At 37.9% G+C, this 19,631-nt stretch overlaps 2 protein-coding genes across 6 annotated transcripts in view; one reads left to right on the top strand and one right to left on the bottom strand.

Moving 5' to 3' along the window:
• Positions 1-859: 859 nt before the first annotated feature.
• PIGBOS1 (PIGB opposite strand 1) lies at positions 860-3,176 on the bottom strand. 5 transcript variants are annotated; one of them, XM_029951749.1, is made up of 2 exons: positions 2,340-2,900; positions 860-1,232 (listed from the first exon to the last, which is right to left on the bottom strand). In XM_029951749.1, the coding sequence occupies exon 2, from the start codon at positions 1,149-1,151 to the stop codon at positions 987-989; it is 165 nt and encodes a 54-aa protein (XP_029807609.1). In that variant the 5' UTR covers positions 1,152-1,232; positions 2,340-2,900; the 3' UTR covers positions 860-986. The 5 variants fall into 5 exon arrangements, with proteins under 5 accessions (XP_029807609.1, XP_029807611.1, XP_029807610.1 ...); XM_029951751.1 differs by lacking the exon at positions 2,340-2,900 and adding an exon at positions 2,259-2,328; XM_029951750.1 differs by lacking the exon at positions 2,340-2,900 and adding an exon at positions 2,064-2,235.
• PIGB (phosphatidylinositol glycan anchor biosynthesis class B) overlaps positions 2,422-19,631 on the top strand; it is a 37,147-nt gene continuing 19,937 nt past the window's right edge. The window contains exons 1-5 of the mRNA XM_029951746.1: positions 2,422-2,890; positions 4,631-4,766; positions 5,200-5,317; positions 8,773-8,877; positions 10,552-10,682. Coding sequence (XP_029807606.1) covers positions 2,758-2,890; positions 4,631-4,766; positions 5,200-5,317; positions 8,773-8,877; positions 10,552-10,682 — 623 coding nt within the window. The 5' untranslated portion in view covers positions 2,422-2,757. The remainder of the gene's footprint in view (positions 2,891-4,630; positions 4,767-5,199; positions 5,318-8,772; positions 8,878-10,551; positions 10,683-19,631) is intronic.

A 19,631-nucleotide genomic window follows, 5' to 3' on the forward strand; every position in this document is an offset into this window, starting at 1 on the left:
TGCTTTAAGTAAAGCACCACGTGTATGTGATTACATTGGTAGCTCTCACTGAAAATATAACCTTAAGACTGTTAGAATAAAAATTACCAGTTCCTAGTGACTTCAAACCATTACTTATATAAATAATAGATTCCCAACAAATTAATCACCTATACCACCATTATTAATTAAAAATTTACTTAGGTTAAACAGATTCTGTGTCTTATTTGCCATCCTATATAACACTATCTGTCTTCTCTAAAACCTCAACTTGCTCTGAGCTACCCCGACTCTCAATCTACTCCTCCGTTCGGCCTGGGGCTGAAAGACTGCTCAAGTATATTAAACCAGGCTAGCTGCAGGCTACTTGAGGGACATTCTGTTTAAGGTGGTTAACTTGATTCACTTCATCTATAAGCAGTACTATAAACAACATTCTCAGCTATTTTATAAATATAGTCTAGCCGATCTTCCCATAATCCTGTACATGCTGCATTCCCAGAAAAATAAACCTCAACTAGGAAACAAAACACTCAAGACATTCATTTTGGTTTAAAAAAATTACTAAAAAAAAAAAAAGAAAAAAATTACTAGGGACACCCAGGTGACTCAGTTGGTTAAGTGTCTGACTCTTGGTTGCAGCTCAGGTCATGATCTCACGGTTTGTGAGTCTGAGCCCCATTTCGGGCCCTGTGCTGAAAGTGTAGAGCCTGCTTACAATTCTCTCTCCCTCCCTTTCTCTCTCTGCCCCTCCTCATTCGCATGCACCAATGCATGCTCTTTCTCTCAAAATAAATAAATATACTTAAAAAATTACTAATATGTCCCGGTGAAAAGACATAAGATGGCAAATAAAAGTAAACACCATAATTGACAACGGTTGTTTTAAAATCATGACCTATGATTTATTTGTTTAAAATATACTTGAGAAGTTTTACTACATTACTTATAGTCAATGTATAGCTTCAATAGAACTTTAAACAATTACAGTTCAACTCCATGTAGTATTAATTTTTCTTCTCTTCTGATTCTTGTGTCAATTTTAACTTTTTTTTAAATTCCATCTGATCTTGGTAATATCGTTCAAATATTGGTTGATAAATATACATTCCTCCAGCAATTCCAAGGATGCTAGCAAAAAGCAGTTGTGGAAGAGTCAATCTACCAAACATTTTCAGCAAATGTCATTCAGTGCTTCTGTCACACAGTAATTTTGAAAAATTATAGTCCACCTCCAGGAAGGATCTTCAGATCTGTGTACAAAGAAAATGGGAAGCAAAGCAGGAACTTAGCACAACATCCTTTTAAAAGATTCCATGTCACTACCTTGTTCCAGAGTAAATAGTACCTTCATCATAATATGTATGTATTACTTGATTTAACTAAAATAGGAATATACAGAGAATATGGCAAATGAGGGTTGGGGATGGTGTGAGACAAAGCTAAATCCTACTGTAGCGTATTCTCCATAGTTTTAAATGGGTAATTTTTAAAATGGCAGAAGTGGAGGAGGGAGACATACTGTTTACATACTACATGAAGCTAACTACTAAAAGAAACAAATCCCCAGAAGTTGAAAAGTGACTGTCAATCCAATTCGGAAGTAAAAAAAAGAGAATTTTACTTTTTATTATTTTACCTCCCCCCACCTTTTTGTTTTACTACTTAATTTTTTTGGCAATATATATGATTAAAAACAATTTTTAATAACAGGCCAAAAGATTTTATGAGTTCCCTTTGATGCTTCAGAGGTTCAATTAAACATCAAACATAAAAAATTTACCATCCACTCTTGATAAAAATATAAAGGATATCTGGCTGGGTTTACTTTTAAAAGCTGAGGAATTAAAACTCCAATATTTCTCAGAGAGTTACACTTGAGAACACCTTAGTTTCTGGAGAAAATGTTTATGAAAGAGGAAAGCAGAGTAAAGGATTTTCATGTTTTCTCACAACAATCCTTCACTGTCACCTACACCAGACACCGAAATTACAAATTCATTAGTAGCAGAACCGGTGCTTGAAACTAGGTTGTCCTTAATATCGCTAAAATGGAGAAGAAATCTAAATAAATGACAGCTTACCAAGGATGCTATGGTTGGTCGCCTGCTAAGTGTAATAGAAAAAAATTTTTGCAAGTCAGTTCCTTGGAATATAAACCACGCCAAATACGGAGATTCCCCCTTTTGCCGCTAGCTTGCTAAGTGACCCTAACCAAGTCATTTAACCTTCCCGAAACTCATTTTCTACATCTGTACAATAGGTTAAATCATCCGTACCCTGCCTCCTTGGCTCAACAGTTACTGTGCGATCACCCAAACAGTGAAAAGTCACACAAGCACTTTTACTATTATCATTACCACTGGGACATCTCGAACACTCGCCGTTGGCTTCGCCGACCCCGCCTCCCGCCTGCCTCCGCACAAGCGCTCTCCGGCTCCTTCCAGCAGTTTCCGGAAGAGAAACCTCGGCGCAGAGACCTAGACGCCAAAGCCGGGCAGCAATCTCACGAGACGGAGAAGCCAAAGGGAAAACGCAGGCGAGCTCACGACAAAGCGGCCCCGCGCCAGACCGACGTGCGGTATCCGCAGCAAAGACCAATTTCGGCAGTCGGCGTGAAGAACCTGCCTTTTCCCAGGCATCTCCGCGCCTGCGAGCGACGGCTGCTGCGGGGGCCAAACTTAATGGGCGGAAGAGCAACGCGCATGATTTCTGGGTCTGTCTTCCGCGGGACTGAGGTGCTAGGGGATCCTCAGTAAACATCGAAACAGGGGCAGGATGGAGCACGTGGGTGGCGACGGCCGACTCTTTTTCCGCGGTCTGCAGAACCGCTCCCACGAGAAAATGAAGCTGCGAAAGAGAAAGTCAACTTTGTACGTCAGCCCCCGGAATGGCTCCGAGCGCGGCGGCGGTGAGTGACGGGGTGTGGGCGCGGGGCTCCGAGGCGGTGGCGGGAAGCCGCGGACCCCGAGCGAGGGCTCCATCTGCTGGGCAGGGTTGCCAAGAAATCGTGCGGTGGAGACCGGATGCTCGATCCCTGCCTCTTGCACGGCGCTTTTCTGCGTCAGTTAATTCTTCCTGGGCCATGTGGAGTGAATGGACATGATGCAGCCACCCCCGTTTTTGAAAGGGAGTACCCAGACCGGGAATTACTTAAGGTTTCGGAGCCGCGGAGAGGTTGATTCCTGGATGGAGTGGGACCAGGTCTGACTCCTGTCCCATTTATTTTTCCCACCACCCCTTCTGTCTTTGGTACCTTGTGATGATGTTGACAGGAGAAAAATCACTCCAGCAAATGGGCTTTTGATATGTCGGAGGGGGTATCTAATATAAAGATGGACTGCTCATTCATTCAGTATTTGAGCGCCTTATATATGCCAAGCACGGTATAAGCGGCTGAAAAGAATACGGAGTCTCTCTTCTGAAAACCCGAGGCCAAGAAAGGGGAGAATCGTTTTGCTAAGTGAAGAAAGAAGATTGTGACGCAGGGAAAGGGAGAGGCAGCTTCACAAATAGTTGAACTTTTAGGGATTCAGGATCACCTGTTCAGGGCCAGTTCTGTGTACTGTTTATTCTGCCCCAGTCCACTGGGTAAAAGGGTTTTTCCACAAAGTGTTCTTTCAGCAGATTTATTTCATTCGGGGGGTTTCTTTAAGTGTTTCTGAAAGATGAAAGTTGAGATGGGCATGTATGTTGTGTGGAATGGACCAGTTGTCTGGAAAAATATTTAAGTGTGTTCCTGGAGAAGAAGGAAGGAGAGTGGCAGGAACCTAGAATGATAGCAAAAGACTCAAAATGGATTAGAGTGCAAACACAAATGCTCAGGAGGCCGGGCGGGCAGGTCTAAATAAGTGAAAGCACTTTATGTCTCAGAACCAGCCAGGTGTTGCCATTTGAGCTCTGTTGTCAGTTCTTAGTTGTGAAATCCTACAATACAGATTTTAATATAAAATGGAATTTTAAAATGTTGGCAACTAAATTCACATTTTAAAAAAATACTCTGTATTCAGCTTGCAGACTGACCAGTTGTGGTAAAGAGCGGGGCTTTGGTGCAGCAGATAGACCTGGTTTTGAGTCCTGTTTAGTCATCTACAACCTTTTTGACTTTGGACAAGGCAGTTTAACGTCTTAGTCTCAATTTCCTGGTAAAATGGGTCCAGTACCTACCCTTTAGCATGATTTGGAGGATTAAACGAGATAGGGCATGTGAAGGAATTAACTCAGCACCTCGCATAAACCTCAATAAAGGCTATTTTAAAACATACAGAGGACCATTTGATATGCCACTGTTTGATAGATAGAGAAGAATTGCTTCTAGTAATTTGTTGGCTGGTTTCATTAGCTACCCATATTGCGTATTACCTCATTAGCCTCTGGCTTTAGTTAACCCAGTCTCTTTTTCAGTGTTTATATCTTACTATTCTCTTTATACAGTTAGTTCCAAGAAGGATGAAAGGAGTTGCAGTTATCCAATGGTGAGACTCTGGCCCTTGTATAACTTCCAGTCCAGGTCTGCTTTGACAGGAGAGGCCAGAGTTCTCTACAGAGACTTAACAGAATCCAAGCAAGAGGCCAACCAGAGCGTTAGTTCTGCAAGTAGAACTTGGCCTGACTTTTTTGCCACAATTACCTGTTTTGTTTTGTTTTTCAGATCTTCTTGGTGAAAACACTTATCTGGTCTTGTTTACTGTAGCACTACGAATATGTAACTGTTTTTTAGTCCAGACAAGTTTTGTTCCAGATGAATACTGGCAGTCTCTTGAAGTTGCACATCACATGGTTTTCAAATATCCTTTGTAGTTTCTTTTCCATACTGGGAATGTATATTCATCTTAGAAGTTGTGTTAGTTTCTATTGTGTATTTTCAACCAATTTTCCAAATATTCTCCAAGTAATTTTAACCTATCAAAGTATACCATTTTTTTACACTAATATTTCTTCTATATCTATCTTTGATGTTTAATATACTTGACTCCATTTTTAACTAGCATGTATTTCCATAGTGCTCAGTACTGTGGAGGATGTAGATGAAGTAAAAAACACATTCCCATCTTGAAGTTATGAGTTTAATTGGTCAGTTCTATTTTTAGTTTGAATAACCAGTATAAAATGCTGTTTTTAAGCTTCTTTGTAAAAAAAAAAAAGGTTTTATGCAAAGAAATGAACATGAAAATAGGTTTTGTTTCAGTGCTATTTAACATTAGTCCTTAATATTACTAATTATGGTTATTTGACCTGGGAATGGACAGAAAGATTGAGGGGTTACACTTATCCCTTAATCTTTGCAAGCATGTACAAGATTCTGCATCTTTTGGGAAAAGATAGTGTTCAGCTGCTGGTAAGTTTAAATAAAAGTAATCAAAATAGTTATTAAAAGACTTACTCTATCCTTTTAAAAAGGCTAATAAGGTATATTAACTAAATGATAGTAATTAAAAGATTTATTCCATCCTTTAAAAAAAATTTTTTTAATGCTTTATTTTTGAGAGAGACCGAGCATGAGCAGGGGAGGTGCAGAGAAAGAGGGAGACACAGAATCTGAAGCAGGCTTCAGCCTGTGAGCTGTCAGCACAGAGTCCAGTGCAGGACTTGAACTCACAAACCTTGAGATCTTGACCTGAGCTGAAGTAGGATGCTTAACCAAGGGAACCACCCAGGTGCCCCTAGTCCATCCTTTGTAAAAGGCTAATGTATATTGACTAAATATTGATATCACAAAATTTGTTTTCGACAGGTACTCTGACCATATCTGGGAAGCCCACAGTTCCAAATACACACTGTGATGTGTAACTCCTCATTACATGTTAAAACACAAAACTGAGCTGAAAGTGCCCTACTTCAAGGAATTCTGTTAAGATATGCAGACTTTCAGAATGACTACATTGGATATTCATTTTTTGGACTTTAGACATATCCTTCCTTCATGAAAGAATCATATGACAGCAGTGTTGTAGCTTGTCTTCTTTAACTTGCCAGCAGATGACCCATGTTATAGGAGCTTATGAAGACTAAACACATAAAAACCTATTCAGGACTTAGTGTTGAAATTAAAACCTAGGGAAAAATAATTTGACAAGAATTTAATGATATACACAGTCATTGTGCTATGCATGTAGTAATTAGGCAGCAATAGTAAGATTATAATCACCACATCATGAATGTCTGGGGTCGTTTGCCAAGACACATTACAAAAGAACTAATGGGGCCAGAGTTTCTCTAAACTCACTTTCCTTTAAGCTGTCATCAGTTTAGACGCAGAAGTTTGGACCTTCCCCATTTTCTGTTAGGGAAGTGACTAGAATTCCAAGGGGAGTCCAAATCCTGAGGGTTTTTTGGAACCTGGAAAGAAAGACATATGGAAGGATCATGGGGAAGGAGAATTTAAAGCAGTAGCAGAGTTTCTCCCATTGATACATGTAGAAGTTAGGAGCTATGAATTCTCTTCTCCTATCAGGGTTTCTAAATTGTGTAGGATAACTATAAATCTGGAACCACAGGCATATATACATTAAATATAGCTTATATCCCAAGAAGTAGGTTATATTATGAATGAAGAAGATAGAAAACTTCTTATTCCTCAAGGACCAATCCACTTCCCTCAATGTGTAACTGACCCACCTGGCCATTTTGTGATTTAAAGTAAGCCTCCTAGAGTCCCCATCCCCACTCCGCTGTGACCCCCAAAACCACTGTCCTATCTGGAACTTGACCAAGTGGAGAAACATTAAGATGCTATCAGTTGGTCATTCATACTGTCATAATTGATTATTTTAAACAGAGATTACATAATTTTGAAACTAGAAGTGGTCGGAAAAGTGAAATAAATAGACCAAGGTCAGAGCATGTCAAAAGCAGAGCAAGGGGCACCTGGGTGGTTCAGTCAGTTAAGCATCTGACTTTGGCTCAGGGCATGATTTTGCGGTTTGTGGGTTTGAGCCCTGTGTGTGCTGACAGCTCGGAGAATGGAGCCTGCTTCACGTTCTGTGTCTCCCTCTCTCTCTGTCCCTCCCCTGCAAAAAGAAACATTAAAAATTTTTTTGAAAACAAAATAAAAAGCTAGTGTAACTCGTTCACAAATCAGTGAACCATTCAATGCACAAGGATTCTTTTAGTTGTAGTGACTTCTTCATATTGTTAGCTTATATTAAGTTTGTAGCCAAATTGGCTTTTCACATGAACTACTTTGAGGCCTGAGAGATAAGAATGAAGCATATAGATCTTTATGCAGAGTAAACAAGGTATGTAAATAGATGTGTTTTACTGTATTTTATAGGACACAGTTTAAGTAAAATTATGAAGTACAGCATACCTTTAAGACTTAAACACTAATTTATAGATTATTGACAAAGAAAAGGAACATAAAGTATTAGAAGCCACTGATACCTGAGAGTAAAGCCAGTCTAACTATAAAGTTAATATTGATCCAACAGAAATACAAATTTACATATATTTTTAGAAATGTATCTTTTGAACAAACTAAGTTTAAAAAACTTTGTTTTTACATTTATTTTTGAGAGACAGAGCGTGAGCAGGGGAGTAACAGAGAGAGAAGGAGACACAGAGTCTAAAGCAGGCTCCAGGCTCTGAGCAAGAGCTCAGCACAGAGCCTGATTCAGGGCTTGAATCCACAAACCGTGAGATCATGACCTGAGCTAAAGTCAGACACTTAACTGAGCCACCCAGGCAACCCTGAACAAACGAAGTTTAAATTGTGTTCTATCAGTGTATTATTTTGTTAATGATAACTGAAATTGTTTTAAAACTCTCAAAGATGTCAATGTGTAGCATTAGAATTATTAGCTGTAATTAAGTTATAATACATTTATTCTTTAGTTTTATTCTAAATTTACTTTGTTTAAAAGTGTTTATTTATTTTGAGAGAAAGAGAGTGTGTGTGCGCATGAGCAGTGGCGTGCCAGAGAGAGAATCCCAAGCAGGCTCAGGCGATCACTGCAGAACCTGACGCAAGGCTCAATCTCATGAACCGTGAGATTATGACCTGAGCTGAAATCAAGAGTTGGATGATTGACTGAGCCAACCAAGCACCCCTTAAATTACTTTTTAATGTCATCTGATTACTATGTTTCAGTAATTGTGGAATACTTGTCCTTTTATGAAAAGTAATCTTATCATCTGTATTACAGGTTGGAGAAGCAATGTAACTTAGTAGTTAAGAGCACAGGCTTTAGAATCAGGCAGATTTGAGTTTGAATTCTGGTTTCCACTAGCTGTGCAGTCTTGAGAAAATTCTTTAAGCCCTCTGTATCTCAGTTGCCTCACTTATATAGTAGTACCTATCTCACAGGGATTGTTAGGAGGACTAATGAGCTGATATATATATAGATAGATATAGATAGATATATATATTTATATATAAAGTACTTAGTATGATATCTAGCACACATTACTGTAAATGCTTCATAAAAATTTAATGAAAACCACTAAATGTCCTTCTAAAATAGAACCTTAACACAATGAAATGTTTTGCTGGCTATCTAAATTAAAAGTAGTAGTGTTGTAATATATACATTACAGAGCAAGCATGAGAATGATAAAACTACCTTGGGCATTTCCCTGAAAAATTAATGTAATTTTTGTAAAAAAAAAAAAAAGACTATTTTTGGAGAATATTAATACAGTATGTCTATTTTTGTACTAAGAATGACCTTTACTTGATAGTTGGATCAGTTTGTTGATTTCTTCTGATAATTCACTGTGAACTGGTAGATGTTTTAAATATCTTTTTTTCTTTCTTTTTTCTTTTTCTTCCTTCCTTTCTTCCTACTGTTGAAGATTTGGATTCCTAGACTTGCCCAAGCACTTCTGTCTGCTATAGCAGACATCAGGCTTTATTCATTAATGAAGCAACTAGAAAATCAGCAAATGGCAAGATGGGTGGTAAGTCTTAAACACTTTAGAAACTATATATGTCACTTCATTCCAATAGGCAGGAAACACATGGAAAAGTATCAATTCTCAAAACAGCTTCAAAAGATAGTTTGTACAACTTTATAGAGGTACTTCCATAATGAAAAGTAACAAAATGCCAGTGGTCCATGCCATAGATTTCCTTCTGATTGCGCCTTGGGTGACAGAAGCCACTGATGCCCTCAAAATCTTTGAGAGGCTGAACCCTAGGAACAGCCTTTGGTAGCACCTTCATTCATCAAGCCTGTCAGAGCCCTTGCCTCACTTTCCATAAAATTCGGTAGGAATTGCCTACTTCACAAATCACATCCACTGTTTACAGGCTTTGTTCACTACCTCTAGCTACCTGAGACTGAGCCTAAAAAGTACGTTTTCACTGAGGCATACCTCCAGCCAGAATGTTTGAAGTAGTTCGAATCTGTAAGGGAGAGAATGTGGTGTAGAAAACTCTTTTGTCAGACTTTTTATTTCACAGTGGGGAGATTCCTGATATCACACTCAATCTTGAATTCAACCTTTCAGTGGTTCCCATTGAAACCATATTCTGAAGAGTAATTAGATTCTTTAGAATTATGGTTAACCACACTTGGCTCTTTCCTAAATTAAATACACTTATATGAGCTAGCTTAGAAATCTTACTCCCTTTTTAATCCTGTCTACTGGAAAATGTGTTCCAAATTCCAAGTGACCAATTAATCAACACATTTCTGGTATATAATTTATTATTAATTAACATCAGTAATTTATACTTTTTAATAAGACGTATCTGCAGGTAGGGTATTTATTTGCCTTAAAAAGACAGATTGGTATAGTGACTGACTCCTTGCTAATTTGATTCAAGGATAAAATCAGTCTCTATATACTATACATTGCTGAAGGTTCAACCTAAAATGGCAAAAGCATAATGCCTTTGAAATCCTTCCTCCAGAGTAGCAGTACTAGATTCTTCTGGCTTGGGAAAAGTCTTTAAATTTACAAACAATTGGAACATTTTTTAAAGGCTACATTTTTTAAGAGATAGGATGCTAGTACTGCATGTTTAATATCCTTACACCAGCTAACAAGCTTTTTGGAAGACATTTGCTGTGTAGACTTGACAGTTCTATTTGCATGTTCTTCCAATAACTGGTTTATCATTTTAGTTTCCAAATTAAAATTTAATGATACATCCTGATAGTCATGTTTCATTCTCTCCTGTGCTGTCTTAATTGTTCATCAAAAATGAGGCAACATTCCCAACCAAAGGCAATAAAAAACCATTAAAATACTTGTCAGTAATACAAGGCAATTTCAGGAATACTGACTAGAAGAATCTACTTATGAACTTCAATCTTCTTTAAATTCTATCATCAGTCTGTTTTATGCCTTCTCTTAGTGGGAAGTGAGATTTCAACCAAATGCAATGCCATAAAAATTAACCTGAAAATATAAACTTAACTTTAACACATACTTATGTGGTATCGTCATAGACCTGTGTGTAATGTAACTTCTTAAAAACAATGTTTGGGCATGTCTATTGTCAATATCATTTACCTTTTGATGTGATTTTTGCAGTATGCTGACTTGCTGTTTTCCATAGAAGAAAGTAATACTGAGCTTTTTCCATTTCCCACTCAATATATGTTTGCTTATATTTGTTCTTAGTTTTTTTGCCAGTTATGCTCTTGGTTCACATGGTATTGCTGTACCAGAACTCTTACAAACACCATGGAAACTGTTCTCACTATAATTGCTCTTTTCTACTATCCTTTGGAAGGTTCAAAGTCTATGAACAGGTGAGATATATTTTGTGCAAAACTTGAAAAATCTTAAATATCAACATATTGTAATGTCTGGTGGACTCCCTAATGTTCAAGTTTATTAAAACCACACATTTTCGGTTGGTATATTTATTATAGTAGGAAACAGATACATGAATACTAGGTAATGAAGGGCAGTTTAATAAAAGGACTATGTACAAATGTTTAGTCAATGTTTAGAAAAGTTAATAAGGAGATAACCAGAGTACCCCAGGGCTAGTCACAAGAGGAGGTTTCTGTTACTCCTGGGCCTCCAAGGAAAGGAAATTATTACAGGAATCCATACAGAGCTGTAACTTTCAGAGAGGGCCCCAAGAGGAGACAGGCACAGCCAGCCTTTAGCCACAGCAAGGAGAAAGTTGGAGGATTAAATACTCACACTTAACTCTTCTACCCTCCAATTAGCCAAAGCCAATCAGAAGCCAGAAAGCAAGTGAGTTCATTGATGTAGTCCAGACAGGTCAGCATCCCAATACCCAGAACAAGTGAAGAGTAGCGGAAAAGAGATCTGGAAGGACAAACAAAAAATATATGGACCCAGGAGATTAGGTCCAATATGGCGGCTTAGGAAGATCCTGAACTTACCTCCTCCCTCAGACACACCAAATATACAGGAATATATAGATCATTTCCCTCCAAAAAAGATCTGAAAACTAGGTGAATTGCTTTCCACAACAAAGGGTTAAAGAAAGGTAAAAGAAGCAGAGACACAGTCTCATGATAGACCCCCTGCTGGAGTGTGGCAACACAGCATAGGGAGGGATCTCACCAACTAGGCATTTCTTGCAGAAGAGCAAGGGGTTGGTGCTCCACATCTGGCACTCCAAGCCCTGGGATCTACAGCAGAGAAACAAGTGCCCAAAACATCTGGCTTGGAAAATCGACAGGGTTGATATCCAGGGTCCCCATGTGCTGTCGGAAACTGAGACTCCCCACTTGGAAGGCTCACATGTAGGCTTGCTTAAGGAACACTAGGACAACATCAAACAGACAAACACTTGCGTTATATGGGTCCCAGAAGAAGAGCGAGAAAGAGGTAGAAAATTTATTTGGAGAGAAAATAGCTGAAAACTTCCCGAACCTGGGGAAGGAATCTAATATCCAGGTCCAAGAAGCACAGAGAGCCACAAAGATGAACCTAAAGAGGTCCAAAACAAGACACATAATAATGAAGATGCCAAAAAGTAAAGTTAGAGAATTTAAAAAATAATTTTAATTAATTATAATTTTTTATTTAAAAATTTTTTAATGTTTATTTAGTTTTGAGACAGAGAGAGATAGAGTGTGAACAAGGGAGGGGCAGAGAGAGAGGGAGACACAGAATCTGAAGCAGGCTCCAGGCTCTGAGCTGTCAGCACAGAACCTGATGTGGGGCTCGAACCCACAAACCTAGAGATCATGACCTAAGCCGAAGTCAGACACTTAACCACCTGAGCCACCCAGGCGCCCTGAGAATGTTAAAAACAGTAATAGAAAAGCAAGTACTTACATACAACAAAACACCCATACAACTATTAGCTGATTTTTTAACCAGAATTTTGCAAGCCAGAGAGACTGGCATGATATATTCAAAGAGCTGAAATGAAATACCTAACCAAAAATGCTTTACCCACTAAGAATCAAAGGAGAGATAAGTTTTCCAGACAAAAATTTTTTTTTAATTTTTTTAATGGTTTTTTTTTTTTTTTTTTGAGAGAGAGACAGAGAGAGACAGTGCGAGCGGGGGGGGGGTCCGAGAGAGAGGGAGACACAGAATCAGAAGCAGGCTCCAGGCTCTGAGTTAGCCGCCAGCACAGAGCCTGACATGGGGCTCGAACCCACGAACCGTGAGATCATGACCTGAGCTGAAGCCGGACGCTTAACCGACTGAGCCACCCAGGTGCCCCTCCAGACAAATTTTAAAGTTCAGTACCACTATACCAGTGTTACAAGAAATGTGAAAGGAAATTCTTTAAACAGAAATGTTCCTAACTAGTAGTAAGAAAATTATGAAAGAAAAATTTCACTGCAAAAGCAAATATAGTAAAAGTAGTAGATCAATCACTTAATGCTAGTAAAAAATTTAAAAAATAATTATTTTTTATTTTATAAAAACAAAAAGGCAAAATTAGTAAAATCAGCCACATCTATAATAATTAGTTAAGGGATACAAAAAATAAAAATATGTAAAGTATGATATCAAATACATAATCATGCAGAGGATAATGTGCTTTTTAGAATGTGTTCAAACTTAAGCAATCATCAACTTAAATAAACTTGTATATATAAAGTGCTATATATGAACCTCATGGCACTAAAAGTCAATAATAGATACATAAAAAAAGGAAAGGAATCCAAGCATAACACTATGAAAGGCATCAAATCACAAGAGGAAAGGAACAGAGAGCTACAAAAACAAATAATAAACAGTTAACAAAATGACAATAAGTACATTTCTATCAATAATTACATTAAATGTAAACTAAATGCTCCAACCAAAAGATATAAAGTGACTCGGTGGATTAAAAAAAAAAAAGACTATATGCTACATCATAGAAGAGACTCAATTCAGACCATAAGATACATAGTGAAAGTGATGAATGCAGATATTCCATGCAGATGAAAGTGAAGGAAAAAACTAGGGTGGTAATACTTAGACAAAAATAGACTTTAACACAAAGATTGTAATAAGAGACAAAGAAGGATATTACATAAGGATACAGGGATCAATCCAACAAGATGATATAATAATTGTAAATATGAGGGCACCTGGGTGGCTCAGTCGATTAAGCAGCCAACTTCGGCTCAAGTCATGATCTCACAGTCTGTGGGTTCGAGCCCCACATTGGGCTCTATGCTGATAGCTCAGAGCCTGGAGACTGCTTCAGATTCTGTCTCCCTCACACTCTACCCCTCTCCCGCTCACTCTCTGTCTCTCTCAAAATAAAGACATTAAAAATAGTTTTTAAAAAAACAATTGTAGGGGCGCCTGGGTGGCTCAGTCGGTTAAGCCTCCGACTTCGGCTCAGGTCATAGCTCACGTTCGTGGGTTCGAGCCCCGCATCAGTCTCTGTGCTGACAGCTAGCTCAGAGCCTGGAGCCTGCTTCCAGTTCTGTGTCTCCATCTCTCTCTGCCCCTCTCCCTCTCATGCTCTGTCTCTCTCTGTATCAACAATAAATAAAACATTTTAAAAAATTAAAAATAGGGGCGCCTGGGTGGCTTAGTCGGTTAAGCCTCCGGCTTCGGCTCAGGTCAGATCTCACGTTCGTGGGTTCGAGCCCCGTGTCAGGCTCTGTGCTAACAGCTAGCTCAGAGCCTGGAGCCTGCTTCCAGTTCTGTGTCTCCTTCTCTCTCTGCCCCTCCCCCTCTCATGCTCTGTCTCTCTCTGTATTAAAAATAAATAAAATATTTTAAAAAATTAAAAATAAATAAAAAACAATTGTAAATATGAATCCAACATAGCAGCACCTAAATATTAACAAATATTAACAAACCTAAAAGGAGAAGTATAGTAGGAGGAAGAGATTTTACTGCCCCACTTACAACAATGAATAGATCATCCGGAGAGAAACTAAGGAAACAGTAGCTTTATTGACATATTACATCAGACGGGCTTAAGAGACATAGAATAGTTCATCTTCAAACACCAGAATGCACATGGAATATTCTCCAGAATAGATCACATATTAGGCTAAAAAATAAGTCTCAGTAAATTTAAGAATACTGAAATCTTACCAAGCATCTTTTCTGCTCACAACAGAATAACACTAGATATCAATTGCAATTTTTTAAAAAATGTAAAATAAACAGGAAGGCCAAAAACATGCTACTAAAGAAGCAATAGGTCAACAAGGAAATCAGAAGGAATCAAAAAATACTAAGACAAATAAAAATGGAAACACAACATTCCAAAATCTTTAGAATGCAACAGAAGCAGTTCTAAGAAGGAAGTTTATAGCAAAAAAAGGCCTACCTCAAAAAATAAGAAAAATCTTAAACAACTTAACCATATACCTAAATGAAGCAGAAAAAGAACAAAGAAAACCCAAGGTTAGTAGAAGAAAATAATAAAGATCACAATGGAAATAGACAAAAAAAAATAGAAAAGATCAGTGAAACCTACAGCTGATTCTTTAAAAGGGGGTGCCTGGGTGGCTCAGTTGGCTAAACATCCAACTCTTGATTCCAGCTCAGGTCATGATCCCATGGTTTGTGAGTTCAAGCCCCATCAGGCTCCATGCTGACAGTGTGGATCCTGCTGGGAATTCTCTCTCCCTCTCTCTCTGTCCCTGCTGTGTGTGCATGCTTGCTCTCTCTTTCTCAAAACAAATAAACTTTAATAAATAAATAAATAAAAATATAAAATAAACAATTTTGATAAGCCTTTAGCCAAGCTCATCAAGAAAAAAAGGGACTTAAATCAGAAATGAAACAGAAGTTACAGTCAACACCATAGAAATATAAAGGCTTATAAAAACTACTATAAAAATTATATGCTGACAAACTGGACAACTTAGAAGAAATGGATAAATTTGGAAACAATCTTTCAAGACTGAATAGGAAGAAATAGAAAATGTGAACAGACTTATCTCTATTAATGAAATTGAATCTAATTTAAAAAACTCCCAACCAATAAAGTCCAAGATCAGATGGCTTCACAAATTCTACAAAACTTTTAAAGAAAAGTTACTACTTATCCTCAGACTGTTCCCAAAAATTGAAGACAAAGGAACACTTCTAAGTTCATTCATTATGAGGCCAGCATTACCCTGATAACAATTAGACAAAGATACTAAAAAAGGCGAAGAATATTATAGGCCAATATTCCTAATGAATATAGATGCAAAAATCTTCAACAAAATATTAGCAAACTGAATTCAACAATACATTAAAAGTTATTACTCACCAGAGTCAAGTGGAATTTATTCCAGAGATGCAAGGATCAGTATCCAAAAATCAACATGATATATATGCCACATTAACAAAATGAAGGTTAAAAAGCATTTGACAAGGAGCATCTAGGGGGCTTACGCAGTTAAGCATCTGTCTCTTAGTTTCAGCTCACATCATGATCTCATGGTTTTGAGCCCTGCACCAGACTATGCTGGCAGCACAGAGCCTGCTTGGGATTCCCTCTCTCTCCCATCTCTCTCTCTGCCTCTCCCCTGCTCACACAGTCTCTCTCTCAAGATAAATAAACTTTAAAAATTTTTTAAGAAAAGCATTTGACAAAATTCAACATCCATTTATGGTAAAAACACAACAAAGGGGATATAGAGGGAGCATACCTTAACATAATAAAAGCCATCTATGACAAACCCACAACTAAAAGCATACTCAGTGGTGAATAATTAAAAGCTTTTCATCAGATCAGGAACAAGACAAGGATGCTCATTCTCACTACTGTTATACCACATAGTACTGGAAGTCCTAGCCACAGCAACCAGACAAGAAAAAGAAAAAGCATCCAAATTGCTATAGAAGAGGTAAAGCTCACTACTGCAGATAATATACTACATGTCAAAAACTATAAAGACTCCTTTGGGGCACCTGGGTGGCTCAGTCAGTTGAGCGTCTGACTTCGGCCCAGGTCATGATCTCACAGTTCGTGGGTTCGAACCTCGCATCAGGCTCTGTGCTGGCAGTTCAGAGCATGCAGCCTGCTTCCAATTCTGTGTGGGTGTGTCTCTCTCTGCCCCTCCCCTGCTCATGATCTGTCTCTCTCTGTCTCTCAAAAATAAATAAAAATATTTTAAAAAATATTTAAAGCCATAAAGACTCCACACACAAAACTATTAGGGTAAATAAATTCAGTAAAGTTATAGGATACAGAATTAATATACAGAAATCTGTTGTGCTTCTATACACTATTAACAAACTAGCAGAAAGAGAAACTAACAAAACTATCCCACTTATAATTGCATTTTAAAAATACCTAGGAATAAATCTAACCAAGAAAGTGAAAGACCTGTACTCTTAAAACTATAAGACATTCATGAAACTGAAGATGACACAAGCAAATGGAAATATATACTTTGTTCGTGAATTGGAAAATTAATGTTGTTAAAATGTCTATATTACCCAAAGCAATAGCATTTTTCTCAGAAACAAAATAACCCTAAAATTTGTAAGGAACCACACACACACACAAACCCTGAATAGCCAAAGCAATCCTGAGAAAGAAAAAAGCAGGAAGTATCACTCTCAGATTTCAAACAATACTACAAAGTTACAGTATTTTATACTTTTTTTAATATATAAAGTATGGTATGGGTGCCAAAGTAAAAATATAGATCAGTGGATCAGAATAGAGAGCCCAGTGCCTGGGTGGCTCAGTAGATTAAGCATCTGACTTGATTTCATCTCAAGTCATGATCTCAGGGTCATGAGATCAAGCCTTGTATCAGGCTCTGTACTGGGCATGGAGCCTGCTTGAGATTCTCTCTCTCCCCCTCTGCCCCTCCCCCATTTTGCTCTCTCTTAAAAAAAAAAAAAAAAAAAAGGAAAAAAAGGGTAGAAAGTCCAGAAATAAACCCTCACGTCTGTGGTCAATTAATCTATGACAAAGGTAGGCAAAAATATACAATGGGGGAAAGACAGTCTCTTCAATAAGCAGTGCTGGGAAAACTGGATAGTTACATGGAAAAGACTGAAACTTGACCATTTTTTTCTAACCATATACAAAAATATAAAATAAAGATCTAAATGAAGCCATAAAATTCCCAAAAGAAACAGGTGTTAAACTCTTGGATGTCAGTTTTAGCAATATATTTTTAGATCTGTCTCCCCAGACAAGAGCAACAAAAGCAAAAATAATCAGTAGGACTGCATGGAAATAAAAACTTTTGCACATCAAAGGAAACCATCAGCAAAATGTAAATGCAACCTACTGGGAGAAGATATTTGCAAATTATATATCTGGCAAGGGGTTAATATGCAAAATACATAAATAACTCCTACAATTTAAAAAAACCAAATTAAAAAAAAACCCCAAATTAAGAAATGGGCAGAAGACCTAAATAGGCATTTTCCCAAGAAAGACCTACAAATGGCCAACAAACCCATGAAAGATGCTCAACATAACTAACCATCAGGGAAATGCAAATCGAAACCACAATGAGGTATCAGCTCACACCTCTCAGAGTGGTTGTATCAAATAGACAATAACAAGTGCTGGCCTGCAATGGAGAAAAGGGATCCCTCACGCACTGTTGGCAGGAATGTAAATTGTTGCAGCCACTAAGTGAAACAGTATGGAAGTTCCTCCAAAAATTAAAAATAGAAATACCACACATATAGTCCAGCAATTCCACATCTGGTTATTTACACAAAGAAAACAAAAACATTAATATGCACTCCTATGTTTACTGCAGCATTATTTACTAGGCAAGATATGGAAGCAACCTAAGAATCCATTAATAGGTTAATGGATAAAGAAAGTTTGGCATACACACACAGGAATATTACTTGGCCATAAAAAAGAATGAAATCTTGCCATCTACAACAACATGGATGGACGTAGATGATATTAGTGAGACAAGTCAGACAGAGAAAGATAAATACCGTATGATTTCACTTAAAAACGGAATCTAAAAAACCAAATGAACAAACTTAGCATAAACAGACTCAAATACAGGGGACAAATTCATGGTTGCCTGATGGGAGGAGGGGTTATTGAATGGGCAAAACATGTGAAGGGGTTTATGAAGTACAAACGTCCATCTATAAAGTAAACAAGTCCTTAAGATATAAAGCATAACATTGGGAATATAGTCAGTTGTGTTGTAATAACTTTGTGTGGTAACAGATAACTACACTTATTGTGGTAAGCATGTTATAATGTATATAAATATCAAATCACTATATTGTACACTTGAAACTAATAATACTGTAGATCAACTAGACTTCAATTTTAAAAAGTAAGTTAAAGAAAATATATGGGCCTGATTTGGGCTTATATAAACAGGGGAAGCAACCGCCAAGCAAAGGTAACATGAGCAAAAACACAGAGCCGTAAAAGGGTTTATCTTCCTGTGGGCAGGCTGTCCATCCTACCACACACCCTAGTGTTCTCGCTTGTCTAGTGAGAAGAGAAGAACAAGGGATGGATGGAAAGGGGACTTTGCCCTTCTCCAGAATTTAGACTTTATTCTGTAGGTTGTCAGGAACTATTGGATATTGAAGCTTTTTGAAAAGCATGATATAACCAAATCTGATTTAGAAAGAATTCTCTTGCAGTACCGGTATTTAGGATTTACTGAAAGAGAGAAAGCTTGAATTTGATATGACTACAAAACTAGTATTCATTCTTCCTATATAAAAAGGTTGTTGGGAGAATCAAATCAAATAAGATCATTTCTGCATTAGATTCTTGGCTGCAAGAATAGGCATTCAGTTAAGTTTACCTATATCATGAGAGCTTTATTATGAGGCTAAAAATAAGGAAAAGAGACACCTTGTAGCCAGGCATGCAAGAAAATTATACTCAGCCACATAAGTGAAATGAATGAGTTTTGTAGAATCCAAGGCAGTTTTGAGAAAAGTCTGTTCTGTTATGCCTTTATAGCCCAGTCTGTGAATCCATTTTGGTTGTCTTATTTTGTTTAGCTAGTTTCCATTTCTGTCCTTACTACCAAGTGTCCAGCTTTCTCTGTATACATTCAATTTGAGAAAATCTGATTGGGTCTCTTAAATGCATTATTTCTATTTGGACATAGTTTCACACTAGCTTGACTTAGAATGGCTGCCAGGATTCAAGTGCCTTCCCCTGATTCCGTCAAGAATGGAAGGTCATGGGGCGCCTGGGTGGCTCAGTTGGTTACACGTCCTTCTTTGGCTCAGGTCATGATCTCACAGTTCATGGGTCTGAGCCCCACGTCAGGCTCTGTGCTGACAGCTAGCTCAGATCCTGGAGCCTGTCTTCAGATTCTGCCCCTCTCCTGCTC

This window comes from Suricata suricatta, chromosome 9 (assembly GCF_006229205.1).
Source record: "Suricata suricatta isolate VVHF042 chromosome 9, meerkat_22Aug2017_6uvM2_HiC, whole genome shotgun sequence".
NCBI lineage: Eukaryota > Metazoa > Chordata > Mammalia > Carnivora > Herpestidae > Suricata > Suricata suricatta.

What these genes read in the sequence shown, in the direction of transcription:
- PIGBOS1 (XM_029951747.1), bottom strand. Translation starts at nt 2,742, where the DNA reads ATGTTTACTGAGGATCCCCTAGCACCTCAGTCCCGCGGAAGACAGACC. An exon ending in GTGTTCGAGATGTCCCAGTG is followed by an intron (nt 1,233 to 2,339) that starts GTAATGATAATA and finishes CTTTGTACACAG; the next exon opens with ATCTGAAGATCCTTCCTGGA.